At 50.8% G+C, this 22,491-nt stretch overlaps 8 protein-coding genes across 8 annotated transcripts; 4 read left to right on the top strand and 4 right to left on the bottom strand.

Annotated features, from left to right (window-relative positions):
* Window positions 1–238: 238 nt before the first annotated feature.
* BO72DRAFT_223922 (cytochrome P450) lies at window positions 239–2,183 on the bottom strand. The gene is made up of 4 exons (XM_040939794.1): window positions 1,835–2,183; window positions 1,118–1,751; window positions 729–1,051; window positions 239–663 (listed from the first exon to the last, which is right to left on the bottom strand). The coding sequence occupies exons 1-4, from the start codon at window positions 2,051–2,053 to the stop codon at window positions 289–291; spliced, it is 1,551 nt and encodes a 516-aa protein (XP_040797782.1). The 5' UTR covers window positions 2,054–2,183; the 3' UTR covers window positions 239–288.
* A 3,021-nt stretch (window positions 2,184–5,204) lies between these two features.
* On the bottom strand, window positions 5,205–7,082 carry BO72DRAFT_223869 (MFS general substrate transporter). The gene has a single exon (XM_040939793.1). The coding sequence runs from the start codon at window positions 6,964–6,966 to the stop codon at window positions 5,299–5,301; it is 1,668 nt and encodes a 555-aa protein (XP_040797781.1). The 5' UTR covers window positions 6,967–7,082; the 3' UTR covers window positions 5,205–5,298.
* A 1,928-nt stretch (window positions 7,083–9,010) lies between these two features.
* On the top strand, window positions 9,011–10,793 carry BO72DRAFT_386309 (Zn(II)2Cys6 transcription factor; the record flags this gene model as incomplete). The annotated part of the gene is made up of 4 exons (XM_040941626.1): window positions 9,011–9,070; window positions 9,131–9,685; window positions 9,740–9,874; window positions 9,927–10,793. 4 exons carry the CDS (start codon window positions 9,011–9,013, stop codon window positions 10,791–10,793), a joined length of 1,617 nt encoding a protein of 538 aa, XP_040797780.1.
* Window positions 10,794–11,501: 708 nt separating this feature from the next.
* On the bottom strand, window positions 11,502–12,876 carry BO72DRAFT_517480 (uncharacterized protein; the record flags this gene model as incomplete). The annotated part of the gene is made up of 1 exon (XM_040949626.1): window positions 11,502–12,876. The coding sequence occupies one exon, from the start codon at window positions 12,874–12,876 to the stop codon at window positions 11,728–11,730; it is 1,149 nt and encodes a 382-aa protein (XP_040797779.1). The 3' UTR covers window positions 11,502–11,727.
* A 930-nt stretch (window positions 12,877–13,806) lies between these two features.
* Window positions 13,807–14,947, top strand: BO72DRAFT_451297 (aminoglycoside phosphotransferase family protein). The gene has a single exon (XM_040945454.1). It carries the CDS (start codon window positions 13,836–13,838, stop codon window positions 14,790–14,792), a length of 957 nt encoding a protein of 318 aa, XP_040797778.1. The 5' UTR covers window positions 13,807–13,835; the 3' UTR covers window positions 14,793–14,947.
* A 182-nt stretch (window positions 14,948–15,129) lies between these two features.
* On the bottom strand, window positions 15,130–15,708 carry BO72DRAFT_386281 (uncharacterized protein; the record flags this gene model as incomplete). The annotated part of the gene is made up of 1 exon (XM_040941625.1): window positions 15,130–15,708. The coding sequence occupies one exon, from the start codon at window positions 15,706–15,708 to the stop codon at window positions 15,130–15,132; it is 579 nt and encodes a 192-aa protein (XP_040797777.1).
* Window positions 15,709–17,860: 2,152 nt separating this feature from the next.
* On the top strand, window positions 17,861–19,899 carry BO72DRAFT_479935 (alpha/beta-hydrolase; the record flags this gene model as incomplete). The annotated part of the gene is made up of 7 exons (XM_040947606.1): window positions 17,861–18,073; window positions 18,133–18,217; window positions 18,278–18,592; window positions 18,642–18,757; window positions 18,812–19,109; window positions 19,160–19,375; window positions 19,436–19,899. 7 exons carry the CDS (start codon window positions 17,861–17,863, stop codon window positions 19,765–19,767), a joined length of 1,575 nt encoding a protein of 524 aa, XP_040797776.1. The 3' UTR covers window positions 19,768–19,899.
* A 386-nt stretch (window positions 19,900–20,285) lies between these two features.
* BO72DRAFT_517467 (uncharacterized protein) lies at window positions 20,286–22,407 on the top strand. Its single transcript, XM_040949625.1, has 2 exons — window positions 20,286–20,951; window positions 21,062–22,407. Exons 1-2 carry the CDS (start codon window positions 20,499–20,501, stop codon window positions 22,196–22,198), a joined length of 1,590 nt encoding a protein of 529 aa, XP_040797775.1. The 5' UTR covers window positions 20,286–20,498; the 3' UTR covers window positions 22,199–22,407.
* The last annotated feature ends 84 nt before the right edge of the window (window positions 22,408–22,491 follow it).

The following is a 22,491-nucleotide window of genomic DNA, read 5'->3' as shown; positions in this document are numbered from 1 at the left end:
CCGAACTGGCGCCAGTGGTGCTTATCTCGACCACCTGCACCTCATGCACCGCACTCTAGTCTATGCATAATTCAATCATTAATTGATAAGTCGGAGATAACTATAATAATAATCTGTTGCGCTGCTTGGTGGATACCTACCCAATTGGCAACTTGGAAAGTATTCATGCACTCATCATCTACGTGTAAATTTTGAGGAATTGCTACCTGCAAACTAGGTACACATGCATATATTGCTCTCCCATCTCTACAACTCAGAATTCAAAAATACTTTACATTCACAAATGCTTCACAAATGCTTAGTGCGCTCACCACTCTCCCGAATCCACTGCTTCAACTTCTCCGGATTCCTCGGTCGGAATCCCACCTTGAACGGCTTGGGTTCCGTTGTCAACGCCGTGGGGATGGCATTGCAGTGAATGGCATCCATGATCGGGCGGTCGTCGGGGTTCTTGGCCGGGTGCATGGTGAAGGCGGTGATCAAGCGAATGTAGGCGGTGTACAGCTCGCGGTTGGCCAGATGCGAGCCGGCGCACATGCGCGAGCCAGCCCCGTAGCCGTAGTGGGGAGTGCCCGTGCCCTCGCCCACCTCCAAATACCGCTCCGGCAGGAATTGCTCGGGCTTGTCGAAGTGCTCTTCGTCGTAGTCTGCGGCGTATGCGTTCTGGAGATGGGTTTAGGTAAGAATTTTTTATCTCGAACCGGAAACAAGGTCGGATACCAACATACCATGAAGAAGGTGGTTCCAGCGGGGATGGTCGCGCCGTTGTAGACAATATCCTTGGTGCTTTCGCGCGGCAGACAGATGGGGATCACGGTCCAGAACCGGAGGGTCTCTTTCACCAGGGCGGTCACGTAGGGGACCTTCTCTTCCACAAGGCACTTCTCCCAGGCGTCACCGTCCGGGTACACCTTCATGATCTCCTCGTAGGCCTTCTGCTGAACGCGCTGGCCGTCTTCCGAGGCGAGATAGGCGATGCCCATGATGACGTTACCGGGAACCGTGTCCAATCCGGCGGAGACCATAGTGAGACAGATGGACTTGACCTCCGCTGGTGACAGTCAGTAATTTCGTTCGACATGTTTTGTCTTTGGAAAGTCCATCGATCATGACTCACCCTCATTCAACTTCGCCTCGGGATCCTTGAGAATGTTCCCCGTGATGCACGGCTTATCCGTGCCCTTGGCAATCTGGTCCTTGAGAATATCCAACAGATATGTCAAATACTTATCGCGGCGCACGCGGAACGACTCGGCCTCGGTGTTCGCCTTGGGGAACAGACGCATGAGGGGGATGTAGTCCTGCCAATTGTTGCTGGTACTCCGAAAGTTGGAGACGCCGCGCTCGACGTCGCAGATCTCGTGCAGCAGCTCGTCGTCGACGTTGCCGCTGATACGGAAGCCGTAGTTCAGCGTCAGACTGGTGTTGAGCGCGAACCGCTGGAAATACGCGACCGGGTTGATGTCTTTGGTGCCGCTGTCGCTGTCCTGGAACAGCTCGCGGATGCTGGCGGTGGCCTCGAGGTCGATGATTGGCATGTACGACTGCACGGCTGGGCGGTTCAGCGCGGTGGCGGCCGCCTTGCGTCGGCGCTTGCAGGACTCGTCCCAGGGCGAGGTGCCGATCGTGAAGCCCTGGGAGCTGGACACGACGCTGTGGAAGGTGTGGAAGGTGGGACGCGAGATCAGGGCCGACTGGTCTTTGATCCACAGTTGGCGGACGGACTCGAAGCTGTTGGCAAAGACAATGCGCTGGAAGGAACAAGTATGCTCTGTCAGTTACCTAGTACATTTCGACTCTCTCGTCAGCCTTTTGTTCGCTGCGGGTCACATACCCGATTGCCCATCCGGACCTGGAAGACGGGGCCATATTTCTTCGCCCACTTCTTCGTCACAGTAGCATGCTGGTCGCCTAATTGCAACAGGTTGCCAAATATAGGCACCCCAGGGATTTCAGGTATCCCCTTGATCTTGGGAACGTCGGTGCGATTGAGATAGCGGATCAGAAAATATACCACCGCGACGGCGGCGAGTGCGAGGGTTTGGAAGGACATGGTGTGAGCGATGAAATTGGGAGTGGACTGGACTTTTTTTCTTGACGGTGGTGTCTGAAAGAAATCTGGAGCTTTATACACCTCACCTCCGCGGTTCTCCTCGGCTTATCATGGCTGGGTATGCAGCGGTCCTCCTGCAGCTAGACCTTGAAAATCGTAGTGGATTTGCGTCATGGGCCACCCGGCCAACAAAGAGGACTCGGGCCAACTGCATTCGTTAACTATCCATTGCTGCAGCAAATAGAAAGCCGGCTAGCGTAGTTAGTAAGGTGATTCCCCCGCACTTTCACCCTGGTTGAAATGAACAAATGCACGAGCGGGAATTGGCTGGGGCGGGAATTCGGAATGAAACACCGCGACCCCGCTCTCGACGGAAGCGGAACCGGGGCCGAGCCTGGAGATCGACACCTGCCCCAGAAACCATCCAGAAACCAGAAACTGCCCACTGCAGTGCCCGCTGACTCCTTCTGCCACTATCCGTCCTGCTGCTCCCGTCGGGCCGATACTGGCGCTTCCTTTAGGTCCGACATGGTAGACATAGACATGGTATAAACTCCGCTGATAAGACTGAGGACGCTCAATGGGCCTATACGGAATCATGCCAAGGGTTGTATAGTACTCCAATGTCTGCTAATCAGCATGAATTAAAATCATATTACCCTATTCGGCCGAACTCGATCATAGAATAATGACATCCATCAATTCCTTGTGCAACATCAAACATACTCATCATGCAACAGCCCCATCATAGTTAAAGCATTTCAACTCCCATCCAGAACTCTCGCTTCACAGCCACCAGGACGTCCCCTCGTGCTCAGCTCATCCCGAAACCCCAACACAGATATAGTATCCATACCACATATTAGTGCATCCCGTCCCCACGGCCGGATTCCAGGTCACAATGTTCTGCACAGTGATCCCCTCCTTTGTCGCAACAGTGGTGCACGTATCGCCCGACGCCACCAGGTAGAAGGTATTGCAGTTGGTCACCATGCCCGTCTGGATGGGGGTAGGAGTCGACACCGGAGCGGTCGTGGTGGTACTTGTGGTGGTGGTGGTGGTTGCCGTTGATCCCACCCCAACGCAGACATAGTAACCCAGCCACAGGGCGGTACACCCGCTGCCGACGCCGGAGTTCCACGAGTAAAAGTCGGTCAGGGAGATGCCGGCTGTCGTCGCGATACTGGCGCAGGTCTCACCACTCGCCACCAGATGGTACGCGTTGCAATTTGCGGCGATGCCTGGCTGAGTAGGGCTGGGGGCTGCGGCTGCGGCGGCGCTGTTGACTTTGGAGGCGGTGATGAGCGTGGTCGGTGCCGGAGATGCAGCAGGAGGAGCAATGGCTGCTACCAAGGGGGCAGCTAAGGTGAGAAAAGAAAGGTAGGAGAGATGCATGGCTGATGATTGAAAGGTTGTGGCTCAGATGCTTGATCTGTCGGGCTTGGTGCTTGTTCCTATCCACCTGTTGAAGGCAGAATACGCTTCCTTTTATATGCTGAAGCGCTGATTCCTGGTGAACTCAACCGCAGTTCACAAGGTCCCTCGGGCATCAACAGAAGAAGGGATTCTTGCAGTTGGCGCAGAAACCTGGACCGAGAACGATGAGCGTCTCCCCACATACAACAGCCGCAATTGATGCAGGTCTCATATTCCGGGGCTCATCTGATGAACTGAAGGATGTGGTGTCCAATAGCTAAAGGATGCTCGAGGTAGCTTCTGTCTTCATTGGCTGCCTGACTGAAACCCTGCCGGTAGGTGTACCTTCTCGTTGACCAGGATAGATTTCCTATGGCACACTCGGAAGGCAGTCGGGCTGTTGCAGGGACTGCGAATGGCGATGATGCCGGGTCTCGGCCACCGCTTCCCAAGCGAAGCTGACATCCTGCAAGACAGTACATGGATGCTTGCAGTTAGAGTGACACGCCGATACTTCCAGGCGTCCCGTTGATCGGATTCCGCGGATCGCTCGTATTGTGTCTCACAAGGGTCTAATTGTGATTGAATAGATCCAATTTTCGTATGGGATTGTTCTTTTCTGGTTCCTGCATCAGGCGCCTGATTCACCCGTTACATAAGTATTGCGGCGGAAAAATTTTCGAGATCGTCAGCATGAGTTTGCAAACCATGGTTGAGAATACTTCATTACTATCAACTGCTCGATAAGCTCTGGGATAATTCAAGACTCGGCAAGGTGCATGGACGTGACATCAAGGCAGAGGATCAAGAATAAGTCACACGTGCCGTTCGTCAGGATGACTGCCTAGGCCCAGAGCCTTGTGTGACTCTTGCTCCGCGGATGATCGGCATATGAGCTCATATTGTCTGACATGCAGGTCTTCCTCCCGGGGATGAGGTGAGACAGTCAAAGCAATCAGTCGTCGTCATAAGCACGCCCCAAGTCTCTTTTCAAGCCCTCGTTGTTTATTTCACATGTCGCAATATGCGTTCAAAATTCGTTCTCTGTGAAAGGAAAAGCTTAGTCTACGGCAGGCCTATAGCGAGGGGAAGTCACGCCAAAGGAAGCGATGTACCTGACGAAGAGATCATTGCTCTCCGCTTGTCATGCCATCAGATACAAGGTCAGTGCGGGGGCGGGGGGCATGCATCTAAGCTACTGCATGTCTCTCAAGCAGATCACAAGTAGGTAGTATCGACCAAGTGCAGCGTGCAGCGTTGCATTCCGGTACATCATGCAATGGGATGTAATCAAAGACTCGCTCGCCTTGTCCATGAGTAATCGTCGCTGCGGCGCCCCACCACCTGCGGTGGAGGGCTTAGGAGGTGGTGGGGCGCCGCAGCGACGAGTATGTCCCAAATAGTTGCATGTTGCATGTAGAAAAAAAAACAGATGATGGACCATTGAGTTACAGCAAGAGAAGGCAGCGCCAAGAATGAGCTGGAATAGAAGACGAAAGTTGAGAAGTGAAGAAAGAGCGGGGAATGCACAAGACATTTGAACAGGGGTTTGGTGTTTAGTCTCAGTCAGGCTCCCCATGCCTCAGGCCACACCGCCCGCAGACCTATCTCAATTCTCCCAACCAACGAGTGAGCTAAAAAAACAATCACACTGCAGCAGCTAGACAACCTCCAGCTAACGATGCTCAAGTGAGATTTCTATATTGTAGTATCTTGTGTGATTCCAAGTCGAGAACGAAGTTCTATAAATGGGATTGATTAAGATTTACGTCAAGATATTATAAACAAGTTGGTAAAAGTATATTCGAATCGAAGATTTCAACATGCTTCTACACCATAGAAGCTTTCCTCGACGCACTGAATTGGCTGCTCCGACGTCTAGTGGTGTGTCTTTGCCTGTCCGCGGCAAGGGTCTGTGCGAACTTGCTCCTCGCACGTATCTCAGGGCCTTTCCAGTAAAAGATGTAAATCGGAATGGTCACCAAGACAGCCAAGCAGCCAAGAATAGTGCTAGCCCATTGGAGATGAAAGCGTCCGCCAATGTTGGTATACATCGGGGTTGCGTACATCGCGGATAGCCCGGCGAGAAGATCTCGTGCGAACCCATTCCCGCCCGTAGCGGACGCGGAATACTCGCCATAAGCCGCCACCATGTAGTCTATCGTAGCCATGTAGATACCATAGTTTGCGATGGCAATCAGGAATACGAAGACCAGAGGCACCATCCAGTGGGTATACTCCGGGCCCATGGACGTCCAGGCAAAGCCAAAGAGTCCGATCGTCTCCAGGGGTGCGATGAAAAGCAAAAGTAAGAGCCGGCGCTCAGCCACCCGGGCCGCATCACCCTCTCGTCGTCGGATCAAGCGCTGGCGGTAGATATCGGGCAGAAAAATGGCATATGCAACCAGATAGCCAACAAAAATAGCGACAAAGCACAATCCAACATGCAGTGGATTAAAGCCCCATTGTTTGAAGACCAAGGAGAACGATTCAATGCAGGTAAAGATTAGCGCATCGGAGAAGCCAGAAAGAAGAGATAGAAAAAGCACAATAGGCTCGCGCAGGAACATCTCGAATGGGCGACGCCAAATGCGAAGGATTTCTTTCACATCAAACCGGGAAGGCTTGAGCTCACTCGGGCCATAGACATTTGGATCCTCACCAGATTTGCGCCGACGCTTCGCCTCTCGATCCAGCAAGATGGTAGATCTTGTTTCGGTGACGAAAAAGAAATGGAGTATTTGGGTGACTCCACCGAAAATAAGCTGGATCCAGAAATTCCATCGCCAGTTCAACCACTGCTCCATCATTCCTCCGAATATAGGCCCAATAGTCGTCCCACCGACAGAGCTCAAGACCACATATGCGACAGCAAAGCCCTGGTCATCTGGCTCCCACATGTCAGCGGTCATACCCAGGGTGACCGAGCCTCCTGCGGAGCTAATGCCACCAAGGCCGCGACCAACCACCATGGTTCCAAAGTTAGGTGCCAAGGCACAGGGAATTTGCCAGACATTCACGAGAAGAAGGCTCAGTTGCATAATAGGCCATCGACCGAATTCCTCGCTCCATGGCGCCCATAGCTCGCAGCCAAAGGCGTAGGTTACCAGGAAGATCATCTGACCGACTCGAGCCGCTTGCTGGCTGATATGGAAATGTTCCGACAACTGCACCACGGCATTGGAATATGTACTGCTGTTGAAGTTCATGGACATTTGAACAACGAAGATAACTGTCAAAATCCCCCATTTCTTGTACCATGGGAAGCAGAAGCCAAGTTTCTCGTATGCATCCTCTTCAGTCAATTCGCGCTTCCCATCGCCACGGAATTTGCCTCGCACTTCAGTATCGGTATCCGAAGATGCTGCATGCTCATCATGGATGTTAGTGGGCCTTCGGGCAGGGCTCAAGTCGCAGTCTCCAAGACCAGAATCCTTCTTTTCCGACTTCTCAGAGTCAAATAGGGGGGAGCGCGGCGACTGGTTCCTCGAGGTCATGGCAACGGTGCACAGTCAGTGTAGAATATTCTTCAGAGTCGACCAGGCTTCTTCCGACTGAATTGTAAGGGTAGATGGTAGGCCTCAGTAGACGTGTAGTGTATAGATGACATTGGGTGCCCCATTTATCAGACGAAATGAAGACGAACGGTATCATGATGGAACGAAGTCGAGGTGCTGTATCACGAAGAGGAACCGATGTGGTCTTATAAGCAGTTTTTTTCATTCCACTCATGCTGATGACCTAAAGTGGAAGTAGATGTGAGATGGATTCGCCAGCGGAGGTGCGACGTCATAAAACCCGGGGGTCAAAAACGGACCCTGTACCAACAGCAGTGGAGATGATGCACGCCGCCCGCTTTCCGATCCATCGATCTCCCCGGTCCCGCATCTTGGATAGTCAATCAAGAACGGTTGAGCTGTCCCAGTTCTTGCCTCAAGCTTAGTAAGATCTCTGGCTGTTTCCCACGAGCTTGCGGGTGGCGCCGACGAGATATGGCCTCTTTGTAGGACATAGCGCATGTGATTGATACAACTTGCTAACTCTGTCTGCATGTTGCGTTAAAAGGTGCACGAACCACATCAAGTCATGAAAAAATGAGTCTGTGAAGATTGACCCGGCTTCGGTTGCTGATAAGGCGCAAGAAGTTGTAGATCCAATCAGCGATCTCGGACTTGGAACCTTGAATTGAACTGGAACATTTGCCGGAATTCCTAATGCGGAAGCCCGGAGTGCGACCGTGGACCGTGGACCGTCCAGGTCATTGCAGCGCCTATTGTTTGGTCGGAATCTTTAACAATACTCTTGGCATGACGCAAAGTCAAGGGCCAGTTTCAAGATCATGAAAGTATCCGGAGTGCATATGAAAGGTCCTCATCCCCCAGATCGGCTGTTTTCTGGAAAATCGTAGATTCAGAGGCATGAATCGGCAGACCATTTCACCAAATCGGACAAGTTTCGTGGCTGTGAGCTGACGGGGTGACATCAAGTCAGTGAATCCGCGCCCTGTTCTAGAAGGATTCTTCATCATGAGTGCATGAGGCCATCTGGAAATCAAATGTCATCGTTCCCTGGTCATGGGGTTTAGAGCCGGTCGCCATTCAGGGAGCCGGTATTCATGAATTCGCAGTTGCCGCTCTCGCAGGTGCCGGGGAATTCCTGGGGTCCTGAGTAAGATTTCTGAACGCTTCAAATTGTAGATCAAGAGGAGCTGTACTTATTCAGCAGCATTCTGTGTAGGCTTCTTTGGTCTTGTTGACGTGGCGCATATCACAGACTTTGATGCGGTGACGAGGTCCGGTTGGGTTTGCTATGCTCTTGCCTCATCGGTCAGCATGTCAAGATGGAAGGTCACCTGACACTCCAATGAAGTAAACATGAAGCAAGCAATTCCCTCGGCTTAATTCTTCGGTGAACCATTTTCGACACGTCTTGATACATGAATCACTTCGCTAAGCAAGAATGTCTTTCTGCCCTCTACATGTTCTGGCATGGTGTAGTGTTTGTTTATACTTTCGACACCAGAATTTGATGTATAAATTCTACTAAACAACAAGTGCACTATTTCCTCCCCTCGCCACATGATGAGGATTAAAGCATTAACTTCTTGGCCTTCTGATTACGTGGAACCTCAATGCTCGCCTCCAACATGTTTCCCGATATCTGATGGATGCGCATATCCTGGATGGCCCATTCCATGAACGGCGGACGAGCGCGCCAAGACCCTAGTCCGATTTCGGGGGTAGCTTGCGAGATCCCCTACCAGTTTCGGTGGAGAAAGCCGATACCGGGTGGAGTAGCAGGCGTTTGCTGTGGACCCGAAACTGTCTGCCGACTGTGACCCCTCTTGGTAATGGCCGCCGTCGGGTCTGGCTCGCCCCCGAGTTTTCCATCTCAACCTCACCATCACCTGTTTCCTGACCGAATTGACAATTACTGCAATCGCAATCATTCTCACCTGTGAGCCTTCGACCTTGTCGGATCTATTCACATTTGCCTAACGTCCTATACTTCCACGCACTGCCTGTCCTGGCACATGCGTCCATGGTGTTTCCTGGGAGACTGAGTACTGGCTGCTATGTATGCCGTAAGCGAAAGGTCAAGGTATGTTGGTCACTTTTAGAAGTTGGATGTCTGTGTGGTCTTAATAATTCTCTTCTGTAGTGCGATGGGGAGAGACCGGTTTGCCGTCGTTGCGTGACACATAACAGGCAATGCACAGGCTATCCCGATGCCTTCGCATTTCGAACCTATAAGCCCGGCTCAACACACAAGACCTCGACAGATGATGCGAAGGTTCCTGCTGATTCCGGGGACTTAGACCCTGAGGGTTCGGAGCTATCAGTATGCTCCACCAACCTAATCTCCGAAGGGTTGGGTCCTTTGGTACCCACCCTTGCTCCTTGCTGGGAGTCCCAGTCCCTCGGGTACTTCTATGATCAGTATGTCCTTCACGCCCAAAGGTCTCCTTGTGAGGGTCACCTTGCATTTCTTCCGGACTTATTCCGTGAGAAAGGTGATGACCCTTGCTTGAAGCATGCCGTGCTTAGCGTGTCCTATCTTTCCTTGCACAATGTCTCCAGACGTGGAGAGCTGCATGCCAATGCTCGACGGCACTATGGACTGGCTTTAAACTCACTGAGCACTGCACTCAGCATTGAAAGGGCTTATTTGAAGGATGAAGTATTCGCAGCGGCACTTTTCTTGAGTATGTTTCTTGTAAGTGAACCAGGTCAGTCCTCCCACGAGAAAGACTTCGCTAACCTAATACAGGACATAAGCGGTGATCACAGCGACGTCGCAAACCCTCACATCCCAGGAATCTACTCCCTCATGCAGCTGCGAGGGAGGCCACCTCGGAGTAGCAAATATGGCCGAGTCCTCTTTGGCTGGGCTTTCACTCAGACCGTAGGTCAACTCACCCAGCCCGACCAAAATCACAAGGTTAACAGGCCAGCAGCAAATACAAGCCATAGCCAACAATCAATACCAGTATGCCTCTCTACCCTCGTCTATCAATATGATCTACGAGCCGGACTTCATTTACCGTTCGGGAATCATCACGGGAAAGATATCCGAGTTCTGTAACTCTGTCCAACGAACCCGAGAAACCTTGGGTCACAGCTCGAAACCCGCCAAATCACTCCGCTCAATTCTGTGGCGCGCCCGCTGCATCCTCGACGAGATCGACACCTGGAACGAACGGATTCCCGGCCACTGGAAACGCCAATACCTCGACACTACTCTCGAGAACAGTCCTCCCGAGAAGCCACAAACTCCTCGCGACCCCTGGACGACCTGCTTCCTCGCCGTCGTACAAGCCACCCAAATCGTCTTCTACCTCCAAGTAATAGCATGCTGCGACGCGCTCGACGATCTGGAAGACACAACAACGCCTGAAGCTTCACCACACCCTCCCCGACACGACCCGTACGGTAGCGACGACGACTCATCCGATGAAGACCCACATAGTCCCACATCGCTCTACGAAATCGACTTCGAAGATCGAATTGAGGACCTGACGGATCTGATCTGTTTGACCGTAACTACAATCCTTGGCCAAATCAACGAAGCCACAGGCGCGTTCCAACTCCACCCGCATAGCAAGCTGGGTAATAGCTCGACATTACTATGGCCAATGTGGCTGGTGGCCAACTCGCCCTTCTCCACAGCAGAGCAGGTCTCTCTGTGTCGAAAGGGACTGAAGTGCATCGGGTCGACCATGGGGTATCGCCTCGCGTCCGTGCTAAGTGGGAATGCATGCCCACTTTCGCCATTCGCGATGCCCCCACAGAGCGCGACCTCGCATTGTTTACCGAGCCAGTGAGCCCACCCGCTGGTTATCCGAGACTCTCGCCATTATGTATAGACACTAATTTATGACGCGCTACGAGCCATGAAACATGAACACTTTCTCTACTGCAATGAATCATCCGAGAGGTTTCAACACTTCGCCAACCATTCACAAAATTATCAGCAAATCAATACCCTCCCACCAATGCCCCAACAATAGCCCTAAGCAAATTACCAATGAAATCACGGCGTAGTATGTAAATACTTGTCTCCGGGGGCCAACTTCCCCTCGGTCGGGAAACCCCGAGCGGGTAAGTTGAACCCGGTAAATAAAAAAGACCAAACCCGCCGAAGGTTGAACCCATGCTCATAAACCCTCCGAGTCCGCCCCCGGACGGTTAGGGGTTCAACCGGTGTGAGCTAAAACCTCCGGGCGCCGAAATTCCCCAGAAAGGTTGAACCTTTGCGCCGATGCCCGCGCCGATCTTTTTGTAGTATTGTGGAAAAAACGATGGGTACAGTACATAATAGGCTGTATACTCCAGAGTTGACGCTCTCGTTGTTTATGTGGTAGTCGCTTCTGGGCGCGCTAACAATCCTCCGTAGAGGCTTTCATTCTGCCGGAGGTAACAGGATTTTGCGCATAATAAAGCTGGATGGCACAGGTAAATGCTGATTGCGTTCTTCCATTAGCTAATTAGGGATCCCCTGCTCGGCTCACAACACCAGAATATCTATCTAAATTGAAGTGGGTGCAAGGTGTACTGTGCAGTTAAAGCTAAGAATGTGTTGTTCTCGGAGAAGGCAATGAGCCTCAAGACGAAACGGATCTGAACATTGCATCATTGCTGGTCTTTCGAAACAGGCAAGCAAAAAGCAAAGAAAAGAAAATGAAAGAAGGAAAGAAGGAAGTAACAAGTATTGCAGAGACAGCCGTCTAAATGCCGATTCTGGGAAACACGGTGTAGTTAACGACGACGGATCGGTAGTGCCGCTCTCAGATCCTGCGGTAGTCGTTCGTCTTGCTGTAGTACCCACTCTCCTTCCAACAGTTGATCCATCTCTCGCTCATATGCTCTCTGGTATAAAAGACGACCGTTTCGATGGGTCAGATCTTGATAGGAAAGTCCATTACTACTCTCATGCTCCAAGATCATTTCGCCCCAGCCCTGGGGCTGAAGCGTGAAATTGTCGTAAGTCGAGAGAACAGAACCGCCCACATGTCGTTGCCATTTATATTCCTGGTGGACGCCACCCGAACCCAGATTTAAATACCTGGTAATAACGAAAGCATCACCGTCGTTGCCGCAAGAGACCAGGCGTATCTCGAACTTCATCTTACAGTGAGGACAGCGGTAAAACTCCGGATGAGGGTACTTGTCCGGAAGGCAACCAGCCTGGCGATTGTCCTGCATACAGTACCTGATGTCATCGAAGTCAGGGACGAACAGATGGTCACAAAGTGGAAATGGAATAGTCCACATGTAATACAAGTTATTGGGATTGGCCAAGAACCAGGTTTGTATGCGAAGGCACACGCGGTGCAGTTTTGGAAGTATTTGCACGTCAGCCGAGAACAATTTTGTTCCGGGCGTCGCCGGGTCCCGATTGACCTGGATGTAGGATAGCCATTTCGTAGACACCCCATGCGCAGGCCCGCAATGATACCTCTTCAGCGCCAAGTGAAGGTGAATGCCCCTGAAACGATATGCGGCAGAAAAGGCCACAGTGGTTCTTCTAAGGGCCCAGGAATGATCGTAATCAAGTATACCGTGCTTATTCCAAAGGATCGAAGGCTGGTTAAGAGGTCCCGGTGGACCCAGAGTGTTCTTTGAGTGTAGACAGTAGCAAGAAGTGCAGTAGACGTACTCGGGAAGGTCTCGAGCCATTCTTTGGAGAAATATGTTTCTTGAGGCAGTCTGTCGGCAAGGGAAAGGGAAACATCCGAAGATATTGTATAGATGATGGCTGCATATCGAGAGGGATGCTTCATCTTGTGGTAGCAGGAAGTCGGCTATCATATATAATAGTTCTATATGAAGGCTGCTAAGGCGATCGCGGCTGTAGTAAGAGGGGTCTCCAGTCGAGATACGCACACGAGGTGAGAGGGCAGTCATCCGTTGTATCCAGGTCTTTGTAGAACTTCTGGGGCTTTGTAAAGCTGGTCAATCGAACTGAAGCTCCGTCGGTGGGAAACTTTGTGGGTGGTTTACTTACCGAAAAGCATGGTTCGAGGGACCAGACATCGCGCAGATCAAGAGGAAAGCTGAATTAGGTAATGATATCTTTGGCATAACAGCTAAAAATAAGAGGTATCTCGGGTATGAAAGTAATAGTGAAGAGCACCGACTTGTAGCGGACAAATTGCCAGGCACGTCTCTTAGGGTCGCAACAATGATACTAGGTACTAGGTAGTCGTCGGTGACTGCCTCGAGCAGTAGCCCGGAAGCGCAGTCGAGGAAAGTGCGCTCGGTAGCGGTAGCGGATTGGGATCCATGGTAGTCGCCTGTGAGGTTCCAAGCATGAGTTCGATGTTCCATCTCAATAGGGTGGAAGGAGCTGACTCGAAGAGCCTTGCTGGTAGATCATCCAAAGGTATGGGTTTGAGTACTCTCATTCCCCAACAATCAGTCTTTGTACGTGCAGATCTAAGTACCATGATATGAGTTTCAGACAAAGAGATCTTCGAGGACCAGAGCGACTCCTTTGTATAGAATGAAGTATGTGCGAGGCCGTATCAGAGACAAATGGTGAAATTTCTCGACACGTAGGGAAGAGCATATCCTCCAGCCGTGAATAATCATCAGGATTGGCCGAACACAGCTTGCTTGGGTCTGTTGAAGCTTTGTGACTTGGAAACTTTAGTCCAGAGTCCGAGGCATACAGTACACAGTGAGCGAGTAAAGAGCGTGGAGAGTTAACGACCAAGACGAAGTATAGCTGAGGCTAAACCGAGACGGTCAACGGCGGCAGAACGGAAGGTGGGCCTGGCGGATCACCATAGATTCCACCCGATCTACAAAGACAACAACAACTACCTTACTTACCTTCAACAACACTCCACCAACGAACAATCATGGCGACATCATTCGTGCCATCGATATTACGTCCTGACTATACGTGGCCTTGTCGGGCTCCGTTCACTGTCTCCCCAACCACTCCTCCAGTACCTCGTGTTTCCTGGAAACCCATCAGGCTAGCATGGGGTCTCGTGCACAGAGCGCTACGCTACTTCTCCCGGTGGTACTGCTCGTGGTTCGGAATCCGCTTCGACTACAATATCATCCCACTGCCATTCGGACTCGTGATTAAATGGACAGACCGCAGCAGCGTCGAGGAAGCGGTCGCTACACAGATGGCAAGAGCCGGTGGATTGCCTGTGCCAAAAGTTCTGAATTATGGCGAACATCCTTTTCCAGATTGCTGCCGAAGAGTCTCGATCCTGATGACTCGGCTTCCAGGGATCACTCTTGGTGGTTATATCGATCTAGAATATAACCCGGAAACGGAAGAGCCCTGGCTGCAGGAGCTGAAGACGTGCGTGCATGCCATGCGCATGTGGACGCCTCCCGCCTCCCGCCAAAATTGGGTCTCGTCGCCGCTCGGAACTTGCCTACGAAGTTCACGTGTTCCCTGCCATATCATGGGACCATTTGAAAACCAAACCCAGCTCCACAATTTTCTTCTTTCTCCAGCCTCAAGCCATGCTTTCAAGTCTCAAGCTGAGTTCGAAAAGGCTATGGCAGTAGCAAGGAAGCTCGACCAACGCAGGTACAGGATGGTTTTCACCCAAGGAGACTTTATGGCCCACAATATTCTTGTGGGTGACGACGGTCATCTCTCCGGAATGCTAGACTGGGAGTCTGCCGGCTGGTATCCGGAGTACTGGGAGTACACTACGGCCATGCGATTTGGAAGGGATTCATGGTGGTTTAGAGCGGTTTCTTGGATTGGGGGATCCGAGTATCTGGAGGAACTGGACTATGATCGTGCCTTGAACAGTTTGACGGTGGACACCTATGCCTACTTCTGAGGCAGGTTGCGTTGGCATCTTACGAGCGGCCGTTCATGGTCTTACTTTTCATCACCTGATGCACATCTCAGAGACACTCAATTCCAAGACCTGACTGTGCATAAAGAGACACCGACAATCATTGGGAGTCAAGAGATTGCCAAGCAAATTTGTCATTATTTCTAGTGCTACGTGCTTGTCAAGTAACGGAAGGTAGTTACATCAGGTAGCCACTTGGAGAGAAAATGAAACATAAAGATGAAGCAGAAAAAGATAGATTACTTCCGAAAGCCATTTCATCATGAACCTGGTCCTGGACTGCGTGCTGCTGCCAAGGCAGAGTTCCACTAGCCGTATCTCAGTGACACACGCGCGACTTGATGATTGGGCGTGGCTGGATAGCTGCTGCAGCAGTCTTCATGAAGTGATTGCCCAAGGCAAAGCACTCCGCCTCAAACCCCTTCAGGTCGTTGCAGCGCACAAGGCCCTGCTCAACGAGTTTCTTCACAACAGTGAGAACCCAAACGCGGCAAGTGAGCCCAGGCATCGAATTCAAGTGTTCATCATGGAATCTCATGATCGGATCAACTTGAGCGACCTTGTCGCTAGGGATAGTAGCGATCAGATCCAGGGCACAAAGAAGGTTCGATTTCATTATACCGGCAGTCCTGGCGTGGTCCGCGAGCCAGCCGCGGCCGTCGCTGCTGGGGTTGGTGACATGGTACTTGACTCCACCGGTGACTCTGTCATGGAAATACAGACCCCAATGAAAGTCGTTCTGGCCAGGAGGGTCATTACGGATGTGAAGAACAACGTAGAAGGTGTTGAGTGGCAGTCCAGCGAGGATATCGTCCTGGATCTTGCGGATGGCTGCAATTCTTTCGCGGGGATTCAAGCCAGTGAGATCGGCACTGTACTTCTCGGTCAGGTTCTCCATTGCGGAATTGCCTGACTAGAATGAGCGGAAGTGCGTGTTTTCGTGAAAAGTGTCACACGGTTTATCCGCTTGGCAAGTGAAATACGGGGTTTTGGAAAGCTTGACAGTAGCCCTTTTGCTTGTCTAGATACATGAGTGATCAGCGAATGCATCTCCAATCGCGCCATGAAGGATACGTACTTTGATCTTCGTAACGTGTTTTTCCCACCCCTCGGTTAAAGCAACCTTCGAGGGTGTGCGTGAGATCTTCAACCAGGATGTTGTGAGCAATCGTGTCAAAGTCCAGCTTCGTATGAGTGATACTAATCTTGAGAGACGTTTTAGAGTGTCGTTGTCAAGGCAGGAAGTTTTGGAGGAGAGAGACACAGGCAATTACTGAGTACGGAGCCAACGATATTGATTCAGTGACCGAGTTGCTGAAGTGACAGTGATTTATTCTGTGTTACTTCTACAGGGCCATCTGACATATTCACTTAAGACCATCTTTCACTATGGATCTCTCTGAGCTGGACTTCAACCTTACCTTCTGTCCTGATCAGATCTGTTCTCATCGTCCATGATAACACAAATTAGCTAGGCGACTGACATCTCGATCAGTGTTATGCAAGAGTGGAGACGTTTTTTGTCACAATCATAGGTCCCCCCAACAGGTGAAATTTAGTCTGAAACTGTCTAGAGGTGTTTATTGGGGGCGACACTCGGACTCTTTGCGCTTCATTTCTGATTGTACAAACAGGAAAAGGGAAATGCGTAGTTTTTCACAACTCAGTTAAATGCATGACTAAATGAATATCGACATAGGAGGAATGAGCACTAAGGCATTAAGCACCCAAGCAACTGCCAATTCAGATCAACGGGCAATGCCTTGCAGTATGCTAAGTTGGCTGCTCTTCATAATGTTTGGACTGTTTGCACGAAGATTCCATGGCCTATTTTATACTAGTCGTTTGATAAACGCAGGGATCACTGGGTTCACCATCCTTCGAGACTACAATGCTTTTTCTTCAAAGCAGTAGTCAATTTTATGAACAATACTCCCTACTGCTGGTAATGATTACATCCAGAGCTTCATGGGTGTTCTCGAGACATGAGTTTGTGAGTTGGGAGTATCGAGAAAAGGTTCTCTGGCCTGTATGTAATTGGAGGAAATAGGTTTGGTCGCCTATCTACCGCCTTGCCAGTCACAAATGCGATTCCTCAGAGAGGGAGCCATTCTCGAAGCCTTAATAAAGATAGAAAGCTGATTTAAATGATTCAAGGCATAGCATACCACAGTTTTTCTGCGCACCAAAGATACGATCGAAAGTCCTTGCCATCAAGTCGGATTCCCTGGCGGCTGGCGTAGCTTTGCTGGGCAAACTTGACCTGAAAAGGCCTGGGTTGGGCAAAGGAACCTGAATCATGCTGCGCGATCAGCATCTAGTGGACGGTGTCCATCACAAATGTGCATTACCTAACAAGAGCCTTGTATGTTGAAGGGCTATCTCTTGTTCCAGCTGCTTAGGCTACCGTTGCCGATGTTGTTGAGATGACTGTTTAGAGCCATGAAGCCTTTGTGACACGAGAAGTGCGCATCATCCCTAGCAGAACGGTCACCGTATTAGAGAAGTGTACCAGCTTTTGCAAGGGAGCCTTTTTCCGATCAGCCCATTTAGGCTTCTTGAACCGACCTCGGCGGCCCGTATGTCAATCATGCCCAAGAAAAGCTTGGGCTGTTCAATGATCCGGATATTATCTTTTCCCCCCATCATGCGATGATCCGAGCAGGGGACCATGCTTTTATGACACCGCGGGGTAATCCGGCCTTCAAGCAACCATTCGTCGTGAAGTTTACTGTTTCAAGTCTCTTCGTCCGGGTCTACAGCGGAAACCGGCCTTGATTGCCGTTCATGGACAAGGTGGATGGTCTCCGCAAGATTTCCCCGCCCTTTGCAACTCCACATTGCAGGCAAAAAGTGGTGCCATCCCGCAAGATCCCTTGTATACTGCGTTCAAAACAAGGATTCGTCTACAATGGAGTTGAGCTTAGGGCCGCTATGTCATGGTGTAGGCCTATAAAATGGGCCCTACTTCCGTGTCTTTTTTTCTGTCGTTGTATGCTACGGAGTCTCATTTGCATAAATCATCCTGCCATAGGTCTTTTCTCAGCGTCATGAGGTATTCTAGTCTTGGTCTTCTGAGCTTGGCCACTCTGGTATCAGCCAGTGCAGAAGACCCTTACTATGCGAATTTGACATGGGAAGCCCCACGCACCTTGTCGAACTGGTCGAACTTGACTGTCGAGACGCACACTGGAACTTTCATTGGCATGCTCAATGATACCTACCCCCATGTTCGACAATTCCTTCGAGTTCCATATGCGCAGGTACATTCAAGCTTTTCTCGGACGATTCTCATACCGCATATTGATCTTGTCTTCTTCAGCCTCCCGTTGGGGATCTACGTTGGATGCCTCCGCAAAAGCCGCAAAGGTCCAAGAAGCGGATCGATTCTACCTTTTATGGCCCAGGTAACTCCCTACGGTACCCATAAGATTTGTTCCTCGGCGTCCACTCACATCCTTGAACAGCTTGTCCTCAGTACGTGACTGCGCCAGCCAGTTTCTGGAATACCTACGAGCCCCCCAATGTGCTGCTCAACATCGGCGAGAAATTGGATCAAGGCTCCACTGCCTGGTCGTCGGCCGAAGATTGTTTATCAATGGCTATCTGGACGCCTGCTTCAGCTAATCGCACCTCTAAACTCCCGGTGGCGTTATTCGTAACAGGTGGCGGCGGTATCACGGGTGGAATTGATATTCCCTCTCAGCTGCCGGCACATTGGGTCTCGCGATCTCAGGAGCACATTGTGATTACCATTAATTATCGATCAAATATCTTCGGGAGTGGGTTGACTTTACTACCAGGCGAGACCTTGACTGACCTTGTTTGCAGATCCCAAATCCCGGGCATTGAATGAGACCTCTTTGACCCTGCTAGATGTCAGAGCTGCAGTCGAATGGGCCTATGAGAATATCGAATCTTTTGGAGGAGATGCTGAAAACATAATGGTACGATTTTCAGAATTACCCTCTACTATATCTAATCTCTGATTGGGCAACTAGCTGTGGGGTCAATCGCAAGGAGGTATCTTGACGCATCTGTATACTCTTGCGTTCCCCGACGACCCTCTCGCTGCCAAGTTTGGAGTGATCTCACAAGGTGCATCGGCCACCCTGGACCTGGCAACGGCCGGTGATGTTTATCAAGATTTTGACATTGTTGCCAAGGGGCTTGGATGTAATTATGGAGACGACTACGAAGCCGAGCTTGAGTGTATGCGACAGATTTCCTGGGTGCAGATTGAGGAATACATTAACCGCTACAACGCTACGCCTTCGATTGCTTTTACTAACTATATCCGTGAGTTTAGCTTCCTCAGCCTTCGACTGTCGGCTAATCCTGCAATCTAGCCGATGAAAGATACATCTTTTCAAATGAGACCGAGCGATATTCTCAGGGAAAGGTTGCTCCGGGACCGTCGATTCGATCTGACGCCGCCAGGGAGTTTCCGGATCAGAACAGTACATACGTTGCCGAAGAAGAAGGATTGTCCGACTGTCTTGCACGTTCTGACTCGGAGCTTCGCGCGTCCATCGGCCTTGACACCTACCGATATTATTGGGCCGGCAAGTAGACGTTCGTCACCCTAGGTAAATGCTCTGGGGCTAACAATTGTCTTCCCGCAGGAAACTTCAGTAACATCAGCCCAGTCCCCTGGCTCGGCGCCTTTCACTGGACTGATCTCCTCATGATATTCGGCACCTATATGCTGGATGTCGGCAACATCACCGAGCTCGAGGTCAAAACCTCGGAGACGATGCAGGATTTCTTCCTAGCATACCTCAAAGATGCCTCGACAATCAATACCACTGTGGGATGGACTGCATTCAATGGCAGTGCGCCTGGAGGGGGCGTTATCCTTGAGTTTGGCAAGGATGTTCCTGTTCGGAATGTCACTGGGGATTGGCTAGATGGTGGCTGTTGGAATTCTTCGATTCCCTTCCGGATCGATGGGTAGAGCAGCGATGTTGCGAGATGTCATCTGCGAAGCATCTTCCTGATGTAGTAGTTCTGCGACCCAGCGTCCGAGAGAGAAGCAATTGTTGGAAACTGATCGATGCCCTATGTCTTCATATTTTCAACTTCTTTGAAAGGGTGGCTCAATGATACATGTTGCCATAACTCTTGGCTCTTATCTTGCTGACAGATCTGCCATGTCAGGCTTCTGGTTTGCCCTTTGTGAAGATTGCAGAAGTCACTAGGCAGAGGAAATATGAGCGAAGCTTTGGGAGTGTGAGACGGGAGAAGGCGCTTGCCCCTTTTCGGTAATGAGGGACTCCTGTTATGATCCATATCGCACAGAAAGAGTTGTCTTCTTTGACTTCTTTCTCTCACACTGTTACCACACTTACAACCTTGCACTCTTTCTGTCTACATATCAAGCATTACATTCTGATCGTGCATGCCCAGCTACCACCACAGCAGTTTGACCACTACTGCATCTCCTATCACTTGTTAACTCTGTTCTTCACGAGGCAGACGACCCGTGCTGCAGGGTGTTGACATCAACAGTCCCGCAGATGGTTGCCTGGGACAGTATGTTTCCGTGAGAATTTGTGCTCGCAAAGTGGGCTTCTGAGAACGCAAAAACAACAAGATCTGATCGATCGTTCGATCGTTTATGTAGGGGGGATATCTATTTTCATTAATAAGAACATACACACGCTTAGGCTGATCACGCTGCCAAAGATGGCTCAACTCACCCATCTCCCGACCGAGATCATACTCCACATTATCTCTTTTGTACAGTCCTACGGCGATATTGCGGCGTTGGCTGCACAGTCTTCCCATCTCTACCAGGCGTGTGATATGAGGGCCCGTGAGAGGTTCCGCCAGATCCGCATTACAAACAATGCCAAGCATCTTGAGAGCGCCTTCGCGGCCCTGATGGACATCCTGAAACAGCCATATCTAGGCCGCTATGTGCGTCATATTGAGTACTGGGAGCCTGTGACGATGGCCTACCGGCACCCACCCTCCTGTGAATTCGATGCGTCATCACCAGCTGAGGAAGACATGGAAATGATCCGAGCTGCAATCTACAGAGCAGGATTTCCTGACCGTGGGATTGAACCCCTGATTACGATAGTTAAGCAGATCTCCGGTGTCACCCATCGCAGGGAAAAAGAGGAGTTTCATTCAGTCAGTTATCCAGCCAATCATCCAGCCAGGTCAGCCGGCCTCCTCCCTTGAGCTGCAATCATTTCAGTGCTTACCCTCAAACCTAATCTAGGCTTTTTCGTTGCCACGAGCCCCTTCTCGCGCAGGTTCTGACAGCACTTCTTATCTCCGTGGCACCGGAAGTAGAATCCATGGCCCTCTCCCAGCCCTTTCCCAGCCAGATTGTCGTGCCCTGGCAAACAGACCCCATCAACCACAAGCGTATAAGGCTCCCTTTGCATTGGCTTCTACACCAAGTCAACAACAGGGACACGTTCCCGGGTGCCCGAGGGCCGAAGCTCCTGAGAAAGCTTCGCGACGTATACTTGATCGACGAGACGTGCGACACATCCTGGATAGAAGATGAAGCCATTCTTATGACGGACGTCTTTGACTTCATAAATCTCTTTCGCCGTCTTCCATCGATTGAGTCGATTGGCATGGATGGGCTGAGAACAAATGTCGTCGGTAAGCACGGGGTCTCCTTTGCCTCGTCCAATATTACCCGTATCCGGATCGAGCACTCGACGGTCGACAGCATGGACTTGGCAAGTATTATCTGTCTTTGCAAGCAGCTCCGAGAGTTTGGATGCTCCATCGGGGCCGAGTTAGTCGGTGGCGACCTTAGAGGTACATGGACCGCATTTCGAATCGTCTTCCAAGCGCTTTTGGTCCACCGTACAACCTTGGAGCTTCTACATATAGATGCCGCATACATAGATCTTAATACAGATACGGTAGAACGGGTTCTTCTTGGCCTAAGTGAGGATTTCGAAAAACGCGGACAAATGGGAGCAATCCGAATTGCGCATGAGATGGCTTTGATCGATAGGCAAGTGAAGCTGCCGGTCTGGATTTGGGACCAAGCCGGTTCTTTGGCCGACTTCTCCGCCTTGAAGCACTTGGATCTGGAGATTCAGTACCTGTTGTACATGGCGAGGGGGGTGAGGACCGCGAGAGACGATGAATACCAGCTCGCTGATCGGTTGCCGCCCAAGTTGGAGCATCTCCTGATCAACGCATATGAGAAAAACCAGAACGAGAATTTCGACAAGCAGGTGGACTCCTTGAGATCATCGGAGAGAGAGCAGCGTCTCAGCAGCCTGAAGACTATTCTGGGAATCGATCCCACAATCCCGGTGGTCCCGCCATGGGAAGAAGGGCCTGGGTTAAGTGCACATGTGCGTCGGTTGATCGAGGACGTTTCGGATCGGAAGAAGAGCAAGTGAAGCAATTTATCCTTGATCCGAGTATCAGTGATGAATCCCCAGAATTTCTCAGGCATCTGAACACAATCATTGCACTCCTGCGCGAAGAACGCTTCAGGTGGTGAGAGTGATTTAGCGATTGTCTAGGTCTGGGAAGTATTCTGACTTGGGCGATGCCCGTGTACATGTACTGAGTCACACAAGCCGCACCAGAATGTTGTTAATTTCTGCCATAGTACCAAGAATGAATGTATCTTCCATTTCTTTGAACCATAATACACTGTTCTACTGTAATTTGTTACTTGTGATGCTTT

The sequence above is a fragment of the Aspergillus fijiensis genome, assembly GCF_003184825.1.
Source record: "Aspergillus fijiensis CBS 313.89 unplaced genomic scaffold BO72scaffold_55, whole genome shotgun sequence".
Lineage (NCBI taxonomy): Eukaryota > Fungi > Ascomycota > Eurotiomycetes > Eurotiales > Aspergillaceae > Aspergillus > Aspergillus fijiensis.
This window is presented reverse-complemented; position numbering and strand designations above follow the sequence as displayed.